This window comes from Nelumbo lutea, chromosome 2 (genome assembly GCF_056320005.1).
Source record: "Nelumbo lutea isolate HS-2025 chromosome 2, American lotus-T2T, whole genome shotgun sequence".
NCBI lineage: Eukaryota > Viridiplantae > Streptophyta > Magnoliopsida > Proteales > Nelumbonaceae > Nelumbo > Nelumbo lutea.
The window spans coordinates 62,242,105-62,257,647 of record NC_142685.1 but is presented as its reverse complement, the minus strand read 5'-3'; the positions used below and the strand labels follow the sequence as shown (position 1 = coordinate 62,257,647).

General features: G+C 39.7%; 1 protein-coding gene across 1 annotated transcript in view; it reads right to left on the bottom strand.

Moving 5' to 3' along the window:
• LOC148871118 (histone deacetylase 9-like) overlaps window positions 1–14,819 on the bottom strand; it is a 68,682-nt gene extending 53,863 nt beyond the window's left edge. Inside the window, exons 1-3 of the mRNA XM_088970917.1 lie at window positions 14,642–14,819; window positions 12,747–12,859; window positions 12,523–12,640 (exon numbers count right to left, since the gene is read on the bottom strand). Of these exons, the coding sequence (XP_088827043.1) occupies window positions 12,523–12,640; window positions 12,747–12,859; window positions 14,642–14,810 (400 nt within the window). The 5' untranslated portion in view covers window positions 14,811–14,819. The remainder of the gene's footprint in view (window positions 1–12,522; window positions 12,641–12,746; window positions 12,860–14,641) is intronic.
• Between the last annotated feature and the right edge of the window lie 724 nt (window positions 14,820–15,543).

Sequence of the window (15,543 nt, the reverse complement as noted above, 5' to 3'; positions counted from 1 at the left end):
AGCCCATAAGACATTTACATGGTCAAATCTCCAATCTAGGCCCATTTGTTCCAAGTTGGAAAGGTTCCTGTTCTCTTTGGATTGGGAGGAGGACTAGGGGAGTTTGGTATCTAGAGCTCTCCCTAGGGTGACATTTGATCATTGGCTCATAGTAATCTGCAAGGAGGAAAGGAGTAGAGGACCTGCCCCCTTTAGATTTGAAAATATGTGGTTGCTCCATCCAGGATTTACCAATAAGGTAAGGGAGTGGTGGTATGAATGTAACTCAATGGTGGAATGGGAGGGAATGAGGTTCCATAAGAAACTACAATTTTTGAAAGCAAAGATTAAGGAGTGGAATCTTTTGGAGTTTGGGAGGTTAGAAGAAAGAAAGAGAGGTCTGATGGACCAAATTGAAAGTCTTGACTCTAGAGAAGAAAGGGGAGAACTTGGAGAGGGAGACAATGAACTTAGAAGAAGCTTGAGAATGCAGTTAGAGGATTGCCTACATAAGGAAGAAATAAGTTGGAGGCAAAAATCTGTGTGTAAATGGCTGCAAGAGGGAAATAGAAATACCAAGTATTCATTCTTTGGCAGATGGGAGGAGGAGGAGAAATTTTATTTCCAAACTGGTAGTGGATGGAGTTGAGTTAACACAACAAGAGGAGATAGCAAGGGCATGTGTAGAACACTTTAAATCCATTCTAAGAAGAGAAGGCCTGTAAGTAGTGGGGTATGGGTAGAAGAATTGGACTAGCCAGAGGTAGGGGTGGACAACAGGAGAAGGTTGGAAAGAACGTTTGATCTGGAAGAGATCAAGGAGGTTGTGTTTGCTATGGATAGAACAAAAGCTCCAGGGCCAGATGGGTTTACAATGGCTTTTTATCAGGACTGTTGGAATATTTTGAAAGATGACCTTCTGAGGGTTTTTGAAGAGTTTCATAGGAGAGGAATTGTTAACCCCGATGTGAACTCCACTTTTATAGCTTTGATTCCCAAAAAGAAATATGCATCACATCCAAAGGACTTCAAGACAATCAGCTTGGTAAATAGCCTGTACAAGATTATTGCAAAGTTGTTGTCTTTGAGATTGAAGGAGGTACTGCCAGACATCATTGCATAGAATCAACGAGCCTTTGTGAGTGGAAGACAGATTACTGATCAAATCCTCATTGCTAATGCGAGTGTGAAGAGTTTCAAGAAGGATAAAAAGAAGGGAGTGGTTTGTAAGTTGAACCTGGAAAAGGCTTATGACCTGGTGGACTGAGAATTTTTTAGGAAAGTTATGACTAAATTTGGATTTAGGGCTAGATGGTGCAAATGGATCATGGGTTGTGTTCGGAATTGTCATTATTCAGTGATAGTGAATGGGACAATGGTAGATTTCTTTCCAGCCATTAGGGGTATAAGACAAGGAGACCCCCTTTCCCCTTTCTTATTCATACTAATTGCTGATGTTTTGGGGAATTTGATTCATAGAGCAGATTCTAGGGGACTCATTAAAGGTTGGAGAGTTGGAAGGGAGGAAACCCCACTCATTCACCTACAGTTTGTTGATGATGCGATTTTGTTTTGTGAATGAGGCAATGTGAGTTTCATCGGGAACATGAAAATGGTGATACAACTCTTTGAGCAAATGTCAAATTTGAAGGTGAATTTTGGGAAAAGTTGTGTAGTGGGTGTGAATATGGGGGAGGAGGAGATTAGGGAGAGTGCGGAAGTGCTAGGGTGTGAGGTTTCGGAATGGCCGTTGAATTATCTAGGGCTGCCATTAGGTGATACCCCTAAAGAGAGAGCTTCAGGAACCCAGTGGTGGAAAGATTTGAAAGAAGACTTGCTTCTTAGAAAAAGAATTACCTCTCTCTCTTGGTGGAAGGACTACACTGATTAAGGCCACGCTAGAAAACTTACCCATTTATTTCCTGTCAGTATTCAAAATCCCAATGAAGGTTTCTAGTAGGTTGGAAAGGGTGATGAGAGATTTCCTCTGGGAGCCGGGAGAGGAGAAGAGGGATCATAGAGTTAGTTGGGAGGTGGTGACTAGGAGCAAAAACTATGGTGGTTTGGGGCTCGGGAACATTAGAAAAAGGAATATGACTCTATTGGGGAAGTGGTTGTGGAGATTTCCATTGGAGCGGGAGAAGCTTTGGGCTAGAATAGTGGCAAGCATACATGGGCTGGAGCAAAATGGATGGGATGTTGGAATCAAAACTAAGTCCACAAGCACTTCTCCTTGGAAAGCCATTCATGATCTGCTACCAGTTTTCACCCCTTTTATCAGGTATGATTTGAATTCAGGTAACTCCATAAAGTTTTAGGAACAAACTTGGGTGGGGACTGCTCCCCTAAAAGACCAGTTTCCTTCATTGTATGCTCTACATGATTTTAAAAATGAGCCAGTATGTTCTTTCATCACCCCTTCCTCTTCCATTTCTGGGTCGAGGTAGAACTTGGGTCTGAGAAGGGCGGTGAGGGACTCAGACCTTGAGAGTATTTCGAGTCTCCTTGAACTTCTTGATAATGTCTTCTTAGACCCCACTAAGGTGGACTCTAGAATTTGGACCCCTACCCCAACTGGCTCTTTTTCTTATGCTTCCTTCTTTAAAGTCTTAAGCCAATCCACCAGTCCCGTTACCCCCCTTTTCCCTGTTTATGAGGTTTGGTGCAGACCAATTCCTCCCAGGGTTGGTAGCTTTTGTTGGGAAGCCTTTCTATAAAGAATAAACACTGGTGATTTGCTCCAAAAGAAGAGACCCAATACTTGCTTGTCACCTCATTGGCGTGTTCTTTGCAAAGCGGAGGGGGAGACTAGTTTCCATTTACTGGTATTTTGCCAATTTGCAAAGTCTATTTGGGAGTGGGCCTTTTCTTTTTTTGATGCAGCTAGGACCCTCCATCAGACATGCAGTGTCTTTCTCCCCTTCTTTTTTCAGGTGGCGTATGAAAAGGGGAAGGACTATGTGGAGGGGATTGAGGGCTGCAGCATGCTGGTCAATATGGGAAGAAAGAAATTCCAGGATCTTCTCAGAAGTGGAGAAAGGGGTTGAAGAACTGAGGGCTATAGTCCATATTAGGGCTGTCCAATGGCTGAAATCCTTAGAGCAATTTACAGATTACACAGTGGACGACATGTTGAGGAAGTGAGGTGAGATTGCAAACTGTACACAGGCCAGATCAGTAATGAGTGTGCCCTGGGCCCCACCACCTGTTGGATTCATAAAATTAAACTTTGATGGGAGTCGTAGGGGGAATCCCAAACAGTCAGGGATTGGGGGTGTCTTTAGGGATGAGAATGGGGTCATTTTTGCCTTGTTCTCAGCCCAATTGGAGTGGATGACTCTCTTAGAGCTGAGATCTCTGCAGTTATGGAAGGAATCCAGAAAGCAAAGGAGATGAATCTCAGAAAGCTTATAATTGAAGGGGACTCAGAGGTGGTGATAGGGTGGTTGAATAAAGATAACAGTGGCTTATGGAATTACAGCAATGAGAGGAGAAAATTTAAGTGGCCGGTGCGGGAGATGGAAGTGAAGATGAATTGGGTTAAAAGATCAGCTAATTCTTTAGCTGATGGATTAGCTAAACAAGGGGTAGAAAGGGACTCAATGTTTTGGGCTAAATTGTAACTTTATTGTTTCTTCCTTTCCTTTTCTTTTCTTTTAAAGGCTTAAGTTGTATTTGGAAGATAAGAGTGTTTGTCTTCCTCTTTGTAATAACTTTAATGATGAGTTAATGAATTAGTTATTGATAAAAACAAAAAAACAAAACTACATGTCCAAAAAAAATGAATGTGGCAGAAATGCAAATGTTGAGATGGATTAGTGGGAAAACTAGAAAGGGTAGAATTAAAAATGAACTCATCCAAAAGAACTAAAGAATAGCTCTAATAGGTGATAAAATGAGGGAAAGTAGACTAAGATAGTTTGGGCATGTGAAGAGAAGGTCAACTACAGCATAAGCAAGAATTGATCTATTACAACTTGAAGGGGCTAGAAGAGATAAGGGCAGGTCAAAAAGGACATGGATTATAGTAGTGAGAAATGATTTATGGGGCTGCAATTTAACAATGGATTGAACAGGACGGAATGGTGGAGCGATTCAACATTCAAGCAGCTGGCTACCCACCCATCACAATATCGATGATATTTGGCTGTAAGTCCCCATTTGCTAGGTAGTGATACAAAAATGTGTCGGTGATATTTCAGATTTCATTGATAGGTCATATATTTAAACTTCAAAATTTTAGAACATTATTAAAAACCTCTCAATATTTGATTAAAGTTGTCATATTTTTTTTTAAATATGTTTTCCTAAAAGAACCAGCAAGGAATTACTGATTGGATAATTGGCTGACTACATTGATATGATTCGCTTACTAAGTCACTAGAATTCAAAAGAAAAGGAAAAATGCATATAACTATAAAAGAATATTCTTAGAGCTGTCAATGGGTCGGGTCTGACCTGACGGACCCAAACCAATTGGGTTGATTCTGGTTCCAGGAACCACAACCGATGGGTCGATTCCAGTTCCTGATATATTGTCCCGATTATTATTGCTTCGGAACCGGTTCCACCCAGTCCCGAACTAACTCAGATCCAACCCAATATATATATATATATATATATATATATATATATATATATATATATATATATATATATATTTAAATAAATTAGTGTGTACATATATAATATTTTCAGTAGGTTTATTATAATCTGGTCAATCGGGTCAGACCTGATTGTCCCGAGAACCAATCAGTTAAGTTCTGGGTCTAAAACTTACAGACCCTATCAGGTCTGGTTTGGTTCCAGGTCTTTAGTATTTCTTGTTGGATCAGTTCCAGTTCTACTTGGATCCAACCTAGACCCAACCTGTGGACAACCCTAAGTATTCTCAATCTAATCAAAAAACATATGGTAACAATAAAGACAAGTTAAAATGGCAAGCAATTGACATATATAAAGAAGATTGCTAAAGACCAAAGGGGAGACAGAGAAACATACCTATTACAATCGCTTAAATTTTTCCTATTTGATTTATACGGTTCTTTTTTATGGTTTTCTGACCTTAAATATGCAATTATATTTCTTCTAATGATCTCTTGAAGGTTTATTAACTAACTTAATTTTTTTTTTATCAATAACCGAAATAATTTCATTAAATTAAAAGCAAGGAAGTACAAGGATGAAGAGAGAGAGAGATAAATTCTCTTTATCTCTCCCTTGATTAGAAACATGATTACAACAAAGCCCAAAACAGTTAGTTTCTTCCCACCCCTTGTTTAGCAAAAGAATCAGCAAAGGAGTTAGAATCTCTTTTTACCCATCATAGAATAACCTCCACTTCTTGTAGCAGCCTTCCAATTCTCCTTCTCTCATAAATGTAACCCCACCAACCAGCATCCTTTTGCAACCAATTTATAACCTACTTTGAAACACCTTTGATCACCAATTTATCAATATGCAATTCCTTAGCTTTTTAAACACCTTCCAAAACAGTGATTATTTCAGCCCTCAATGAGTCACCCTCACCAATTGGACCAAAGAATAGAGCAATAATTATCCTTCATCATCCCTAAGCACTCCTCCAAGACCTGATGGACTCAGATTCCCTTCACTACTGCCATCAAAATTAACTTTATGAAATCACCATGAGGCGGGGACCAAGATGGTCTAATAACAGCCTTAAAGGGAGAAGAACAAGCTACTTCAAACCATTTACTTCCTCATCAAATATTCAAATCATCAGCAGGAAAATCCTCAAAGAGTTTCAAGAACTTCACCCAATGTACCACTCCAATGGCACTGATTTCAATTAAGGCACCCCTATTCCTCTCATTCCTTGAAAAGGTTCTCCGATTCCTTTCTTCCCAATTCGTCCAGCGTACAAATGCCCTTGTACACCTCCAAAGAATTCTTCCCCTCTTCTTCAACCAGCTAACAAAAGTAGAAGCAAACAAGTTTTGTACATTTGGTGGGGGGTTCCACCCACACCCGAACAAAGAGAGAAACCATTCCCAAATTGAAGAAGTGAAGGGATAGGAGATTAAAAGTGATAGCAAGTCTCACCCTCGGCCTTGCAGAGAGAACACCAATGGGGGGGATAAGCATCAATTAGGTCTTTTCTTTGGAGTAAATCACAAGTTTAATTCTTTCCAAAAACATTTCCCAGCAAAAACCTCATATCCTAGGTGGAATAGGCTTGCTCCAAACCTCCTTGACAGGAAAGGATACTCCAAGACTATCACCGAGCTGTATAAAGGACCTAAAGAAAGATACACAAATGAAGGAACCACAGGAAGAAAGAGTCCAAATTCACCTATCCCTTCTAAATGGATCCAAGAACCCCTTCAAGACTTTAGAACAATGACGATACATTACTTATTTTAGACTCACGGAGGCGTCTTCTGAAGCTTAGGTCCTAGTCAAACCCAAACCTAGACTTAGAAGGAACCAAGAAAGAAGAAATGGGCTCTCCCCTATGATTGGAAAGGGCAAAGAGAGATGGGAATTGTTCCTTTAATGGTGAATTGCCTAGCCAAACATGTTCCCAAAATTTGACAAGATTTCTAGAATTTTGAACACCGACATGTAAGCAAGCAAATTAGCTAATGTGGACTTAATCAATGTGATCCTTTCACCCAAAGATAATGCCAATTTCTTTGTGAATTGTGAATGTGTCAACCACTGGGTTCCAGAAGCTGCTACCTCTAGGATTATCCCCCAAGGATAAACCCAAGTCATAGGCCATTAAGAAACCACACAACCAAAAATTTTTGCTCCCTCTGTCATCTCCCTCTCTTCTATACTCAAACCCACAGTACAACTTTTGTCAAAATTGGTTTTCAAATTGGACATAACTAAATTGATTTTCAAATTGGACATAATTAATTTAATGCTTCTAGAAAACTTTCCTAATTTTTTAGATTTTCCAAATATCTAAGCAAAATTTCTCCAACTCTACATGGTGAAATGTTCATCAATATTGATATTACGAACCATGGTTGGGACAAGGCTTAGATGATTACAATGACGATGATTTATGCTATATACGCATACAAACACACCATGGTTCACAATATCCCCAACATATCCAATTTTTCTAAGTGGTGATATGAAATTTTCAAGAAATCTTTTTTCCCAACTGTCTCTAATATTTTGCCAATATGTCAAAAATATTTCAAATTTCATTGATAGACTATATATTTAAGATTTAAATTTTTAGAAAATTATTATTTTTATATTTTATTAAAAATCATCATAATTTTTAAAAGTATTTCCTAAAAGAACCAAAAGAGAATTTGTGATTGAATAATTGGCTTACTATTTTCATATGATTCACTTACTAAGTCACTATAATTCAAAAGAAGAAGAACAATGAATTAAACCACAAAAGTGTTCTAAATTTAATCAACACATATAGTAACAAAAATACAATAGTCAAAATGGCAAGTAATTGACATAATTAATGAAGAGGAGATGGCTAAAAAACTAAAAAGAGAGGTAGAGAAATATAAATGTGCAATTATATTTTTTAATAATTCCTTAAAGGTTTATTAACTAATTCCATGGTTCTAGAAAATATTCTTGTTTTTTCTAGATTTTCTAAATATCTTAGCAAAATATATTCAATATATATCCATCTCTACATGGAGAAATGTCTATTGACATTTCTACACACACAGAGATTATTAAAATACATGCATACTGTTGAGCAGGAGAAGGAGAAGAAGAAAGGAAGAAAGAAGAAGAAGAAGAAGAAGAAGAAGAAGAAGAGGCTATTGAGTTAAGGCCTCAAAAAAATTGCTTCAGTAGAGTGAAGCATTGTATTTATACTATACTGGCCATACAACACGAGGTCTACAAAATTACAAAAATACCCTTGCAGGCACTAAACCTGTGTACAGTACATATAATACACCTATCAACACTCCCCCTCAAGTTGGGGCATAGATATCAATCATGCTCAACTTGTCACAGAGACCTTGGTGTCTGGAATCGTTTAGCCTTTTTGTAAAGATGTCAGCTAGTTGGTCTTTAGAGCTGATGTATGGAATGCATACTTCGCCTGTAATGATTTTCTCTCTGATAAAGTGCTTGTCAACTTCAATGTGCTTTGTTCTATCATGTAGTATTGGATTGGCAGCAATACTTATAGCTGCCTTGTTGTCACAGAGTAGAGTCATGGGTTTATCTACTGGAAAACCCAACTCTCCCAATAGATTCTTTATCCACATACCTTCGGCTACTCCGTGTGCCATTGCACGGTACTCAACTTCAGCACTGGATCTAGCCACCACGGTTTGCTTCTTACTCCTCCAAGTAACAATGTTCCCTCCTACAAAGGTGCAGTAACCACTAGTAAACCTTCTGTCACTTTGAGATCCAGCCCAATCCGCATCTGTGTAAAATTCAACTCTCAAATGTCCATGTTTCTGGAATCCGGGAACTTCTTAAGATACCGTAGTATTCTCTCTGCTGCTTCAAGATGAATGGATCTAGGTGCATGCATGAACTGGTTGAGGACACCAACAGCATATGCTATGTTTGGACGAGTCATAGAGAGGTACAACAATCTCCCTACAAGCCTCTGAAATTGCTTCACATCCTTAAGAGGTTCACCTTGGCTGTCACTTAACTTATGGTTGGAGTCAATGGGAGAGTCGGCTGATTTAATCCCAAACTTTCCAGTGTCCTTAAGCAAATCTAAGACATATTTCCTTTGGGAGATGAAGATACCCTTTTTTTATTGGGCAACCTCAATTCCAAGAAAGTATTTGGCGGGTCCTAGATCTTTCACTTCGAACTGAGTGGCAAAGAAGCTCTTCAAACTTTGAATTTCATCCTTCCAGTCACCAGTAACAATTATGTCATCCACATATACTATTAGGGCAGCCATTTTACCTTCTATTCTTTTTACAAACAGTGTGTGAACTGACTGACGTTGCTTGTATCCCCTCTGCTGAATTGCAATATGAAATCTTCTAAACCAAGCTCTTGGTGATTGCTTCAGCCCAAATAAAAACTTCTTCAACTTGCACACCTTTTGTTCACTTCCTTGGGCCAAAAAACCGGGGGGTTAAACCATATAAACTTCCTCTTCAAGGTCACCATTCAAGAAGGCATTCTTGATGTCGAGCTGATGAAGATCCCAATTCAGATTGGCAGCAAGAGAAAAAAGTACTCTAACAAACTTCATTTTGGCAACAGGGGCAAAGGTTTTTGCATAATCAACTCCATATACTTGAGTAAAACCCTTTGCCACTAAACGAACTTTATACCTCTCCACGGTTCCATCAGCCCCATGCTTAACAGTGAACACCCATTTACATCCAACTGGATCATTTCCCTTAGGGAGATCAACAAGTTCCCACGTGCCATTCTTATGAAGAGCATCAATTTCTTCTTTCATGGCCTTCGTCCATTCTAGTACTGAGAGAGCTTCTGCCACATTCTTGGGAATAGTGATACTGTCAATGGAGGTAAAAAAAGCACGAAATGAAGGTGAGATGTTCTCATTGGAAACAAAGTTGGAAATGGGGTGCTTAGTGGTGCACGACCTAACAGGGAGGTTGGGAGTCAAGTTACCTGAGTGAGTATGATCTTCCCCCAAGGAATTTGATGGCATTTGAGGTACGGCTTCTGAATTCTCCACAGCACTTGAACCTGATTGGCCTTTACGACAACGAGAAAAAACACGGAAAGGTGGAGGAGGATCAGAAGGAGAAGGGGGAGAATGAGGAGTAGGAAGAGGAGGAAGATGAACCAGTTTCTCATCATGCCTACACTCCCACTGAGGAGAAACAGGAAAGAAAGACTCATCCTCAAAGAAGGTAACATCCATGGAGACATAGAATTTTCGAGAAACAGGATCAAAGCAACGATACCCTTTCTGAGAGAATGAGTAGCCAAGAAATATGCACGGGATAGCACGAGAGTCCAATTTCCCCCGGGTGGGAGATAGGTTTTGGACAAAGCACCGACAACTCAAAACACTAGGAGGAATATAAAGAAGAGGGGCCTTAGGAAAGAGAAGCTGATGTGGGGCTTTGTACTCTAACCAACAAGAGGGCATTCGGTTAATGAGATATGTAGAACAAATGACGGCCTCAAGCCAAAATCGTTTGGGAACATTCATGTGGAGTAGTAAACCCCGTGCCACTTCAAGAAGGTGTTGGTTCTTCCGTTCAGCCACACCATTTTGTTGTGGCGTGCGGGCACAGGAGCTCCGGTGAAGTGAGCCATTTGTTGTGACAGGATTACCTGATGTAGATGCAAAAGAGGTGGTGGGAGGAGCATCCATCTAGCGAATTGCTCTACCATAAAGCTCCAAATGGTCACGGAAGGAATTTACAATATCCTCCCTTGGGTCAGATCCAGAGTAGCTATGTTGGCCATGTGGTGTTTGAGTCATAGCAGAAGTGGAGGGCTGATTCTCCCGAGTAACCATGTTGGCCATGTGGTGTTTCTTGGAATCTTGTTTCCCGGGTCTTCCAATTACATCTGAGCCTTGCTTCTTAGGTAAATCCTGAGCCCACTTTGGTTTCCCATGGAGATCCCAACAAATATCTTTGGTGTGTCGAGGCTTCTGACAATTAGTACACCACAATTTTTCCTTATCTTCTGCTTTCTTCTGGATATCCCCTCTCTTGGAAGAAGGTCTACCACTGGTAGAGGAACCCCCCTTTGCCGCCAACACAATTGCATCCCCTTCAGTGTTGTTCATCGTCTCTTCTGCTCTCTTCAAAATGGATAAGAGCATAGACCTACTAAATTGAAGAAAGATCCTTAGAACTTAGAATTTGTACTCTGATGGATTCATAGATAGGATTGAGACCATGTAAAAAAGCAAACACTCTTTGCTGTGAGACAAGTTTCTTATATAATTTTGCATCTTCATCACACTCCAATCAATATTCTGGTAATGATCCAACTCCTTCCGATGTCATGTCAGAGTAATAAACTGATAAACTCCTCCCCCCTGTTTACAAGTAGATGAAGCTGCTTGCAGTTGATAAATCTTGGCATAGTGTCGAAGTTCAGAATATGTGGATTTTGCTTGTTCCCATATCCCATTTGCAGTTTCAACCCACATGAAGTTCTTCCTTATTTGCGGTTGCATGGAGATCAAAAGCCATGACATAACCATACTGTTCTCCTGATCCCATCTATCATGTTCTACATTTCCAAAAGGTGGTTCTTTGATTCTTCCATTTATGTAGCCTATTTTTCCTTTTGCAGTTATGTATAGCTTGATCCCCCTTGACCACTCTAGGTAGTTTAACCCATCAAGAGGACAACAGCCATAGGGAATGATAGGTCACTGCTCCCACTCATTCCATTCAGCATTGTGGAGATTCCAGATGTAGCTGAATCTTCACTATTCATGATTCTAGGTTTAGAAGTACACAAAAACAAAAGGCACACTGCCTTATAGAGCTGCTACAGTCCACAACTAGGCACTTGCTAATTTTCGGTTTCACAGAGAACGAAGCACAAACTCCGCAGCTGCAGTACTAGGTTGTATGACCTACACTATGTAGGAGTCCACAAAACAATATACGAACTGCACTTGAAGTGTAACCATGTCTGAATGACCTACAGTTTTACAACTTTAATGCAGCTTCTCAGCTGAAAAAAAAAAAAAACTCAATAGGAACAGCAATACGAGTGGTGGTTCACCACACCTAATCGGCTGATATCCACTTTCCAGGGCAACCGAACAGTCACTTAGGGTTTAGAGTTCATCAACAGTCCCTTAGAGAGCTGAATAGAGCAACACACAATCGGAGGAAGGGAGACAGTCCCTACTCAGATTTTGGGACATTAACAGCCCATCGAAAGAATGCAAGAAGAGAACCATAAATAGAAAAAATTCAGTTAAGTACCTAGGTCACCCGAACTGTGAATAGGCAGTACAATCATGGACTCAAACTTCTCTTCAGATCAGAACCCCCCTTCATACATCTGGGATGGTTTTCTACAATCTTCTTAGCCGAGCAACTCCAGTTACCAACACCTAAGGCTGAAGGATGAAGAAAGAAGAAAAAACTTGTAGCATAACCCTTTTCTGCCCTTGGAAGTTGAACAGTCAGCTTTCTTGTAGCAGAACCCTACTCAGCAGTGGAGATTAACCGCAGCACTAGAGAATGCTTCCTCTTCCTTGTCTTCGAGCATTAGGACTATAGCTCCTACGCAGCAGTGGAGAGAGACCTCAGATGGTTGTTTTCCAGGCCCAGACGGTCCTGCTCTGATACCATGTTGAGCAAGAGAAGAAGGAGAAGAAGAAAGGAAGAAGGAAGAAGAAGAAGAAGAAGAAGAAGAGGAGGAGGCTACTAAGTTAAGGCCTCAAAAAAACTGCTTCAGTCGAGTGAAGCATTGTATTTATACTATACTGGTCGTACAACACAAGAGGTCTACAAAATTACAAAAATACCCCTATGGGCACTAAACCTATGTACAATACATATAATACACCTGTCAACACATACATACATCAATACATACAGAGAGAAAATTGAGAACTTCATCAAAACTGAACCATACATTTTGCCAAGTCATTGCTGAAGAGATGTTGAGTATCAGGAGTAATTCGGTGTAAGAATTCAACATAATCTTCTGAATGGAACTGAGCAAGTTCAACAGGGTAAGCCTTGTGAGGCCGCTGCATTGTTGAACAAAAAATATAAATAAATCCCAGTACTGACTGTAACTGTAATAACGAATGTCATATATACAAATTTAAAAAAAAAAACACTTAAGAGACTAACATATATTTCCATCTTCTTGTGGAGCTCATATGACAGGACAAGATGGTGTGCCATACAAAGACGATGTGGCTTCATTGGATGGTTTGGCCCAAAGTAAACATTGCCTACATCACCTGCATCACAATACATGATTAAGCTTCCTATGAGCCTTTATTCTGAGCAAATAATATTTAACCGACAATCCTTAATGTACATTTGAAAACGCCAAACATATTTACCTTGTACTTTTGTTTAGAAGCAGAATATAATCACATAAACTTAATGAATAATCAATTTATAGTAAATTTAAATATATTAATAAAAAAGGTAAATCTCCACGCAGAAGAAAGGACTTTGTGGCCAAGCAAAAAGATGCAAAAACCCTACATAAGAGATCAGGAAAAGGAGGGCCAATATAAGCATCCAAACAGTCCACCCTAACCCTCCACATCCCAAAAATGTATGCTATCCTAGATAGCTGGGAAGTGAGTATTAAACTGGAGTTATTGTTTGGATGTGGGGAAAGGGGGTTTTGAACTAAGATTGAAGGATTTCTGTACTTTGTTTTTATGGGTATGATTGGTGTTCTTATGGATTGCCAATTGTGTAAGGGATTTTGGTTGGGCCAAACAGAAGATTGGTTGTCATTGATTGATCTTTACCCCTCTCGGGTGATTTTTTATAACCTAGTCTCATATCTTCTTTACTAACGAATTTTATATTTTACTGTCAAACAGGATACACAAACAACTGTCCTCTAACCATACAAACAACCTCTACACAGAAAGAAAACCAACAAGTAGATGGCACATTCTCATTTCTCAAGCACCAAACCCAAACATAGGCAATAAGTAGATGGCACATTCCCCTGTTCCATCTCCTCCCCCCCCCCCAACTATTGCTAGAAGTTTCTTTGTCTGCCTTCTTTATAATTCTCTTGCCAGTTGCCACTAACTAACAATTCTGAATTTTCCAGATTCAGGTTTTTCCCCTCTCATCCTCTTGAGGTCTATTGCTCCAGCACATTTTGCTCAAACAAACTAAGAGTATTCAAAATGGTAGAGTGTTCTTGCTTTGCTATGAATTTTCTTAAGCTGATTCATCAAATACCATGGAATCTTCCAAGCATGAAATGGAGCTCTTGGATTTTCTTAGCTTCAAGGTTTTCTTAATCTGGAAGATCCTTCACAAAAACATTTAGACTGGGAAGACATCCACCCAAAAGAAGTAATGGAATCTTCTTTTTGGTAATTTGATTCTACCTTCTCCAATCTGTGGTTGTAGTCATCTGAATGTAATAAAGTGATACTATCACTATGATCAAAGAATAATAATGTGTTGTTTTTGGGAAAAGGATGCCTCTTATGTATCTGGGTTCTAAGCCTGCCACAATTAATAGATTATTTTGATTGTCTTCCCCGTGGACAAGGGCACAAGGCATCTTGCTAAAGCCAAAGTGCCAAACCACATAAACCTTTGCGTCTTCATGTGCTTGGATATTTTCTATTTATTTCCTCAATATTTAACTAGCCATCAAAACCACGACCGCCCCTCCTCAGAACAAGAAAGATAGAGTCGAGGGCGGAAACCTGATAGTGTGGGGTTGATCTGGTATGTTCTGTTTTACTGCTTTTACATCTTTACCTGAGAACTCATTGTTACAGCACGTCATTCAGCATACTCATAACTATCAACTCCGATGAGTTTGAAAGGGAGTAAAGAATATACTATTTTTATTTAAAGAATCACCACTAAAGAGAACCCATGGGAGACTAAAAAACGTGAAGCAGGAATTCTAGGGTTTTCTTGTTAAGTAGCCGAATGGAATTGCAGACGAGTTCACGTTCACAAAACTAGAATTCAAGACTACTAATGACGCGTGGACTGATAACTAAATGGAGAGGAGGAAAATTTACCATCGTAGAAGTAGGCTATCCTGTCCCTCGAGGGCATTTTAGCCGGTGAAAAACGACGACGACCTGGGGATATCTCGCCCTTGCCGGGATTCCCAACGGCAGAAACAGAAAATTGTATGACATGAAGATTTAACATAACCGAGCCAAGGCTTTTCGCCCCAACGGTCATGAACCGGGTTTCACTAAGACCAAGTAACTGGCGGTTCATGATTTAGCTAGAGGTGTGGCGACCCGTGCTTTTGGCGGGCCGGGCTTGCTACTGGGAAACTTTAGAGGTCCGGCATGGAACGGCCCATGGCACGGGCCCGGGCCGTGTTGTGCCATGGGTGAGGTTGGTCCGTGGGCCATGCTGGGCCAAACTGTGAGACGCATATTTAAAAAACAAAGAAAATTTAATGAAATTTTTTAAATAACTTAATAAAATAGATAAAATATTAAAAAAATCTTACAATTTTATTTTATATGAATTTTGATGCATACAATTGTTTATGTATGTAATAATAAAATTGAAAATAAAATAAAATTATATATTATTATGTAATATATATAATATATAAATATATATGGGTCATGTTGGGCCATGCCACTGGCAGTCTCGGTTGTGGCGTGTTGTGCCCAAGATCGTCACAACCCATCCCATTGTTTCGTGCCCGACACGGCCCATGTGACGTCCTACCAAGCCGCATGCAGCATGGCCCGATTTATAGCTCTAGTTTCACCTTGGTAACAAATGGTTTGACAGTTTGACTTAACAACACAGCCAAACCATCAAAATTGAAATTGAATACCGTCTATTAGATTCAAATCATATTTAGATATCAAATATCACATTTAGGCCCAAGTCTTGGGCCAAGCCACGAGAGACATTTAAAAAATGAAAAAATAATGAAAATTTTAAAATA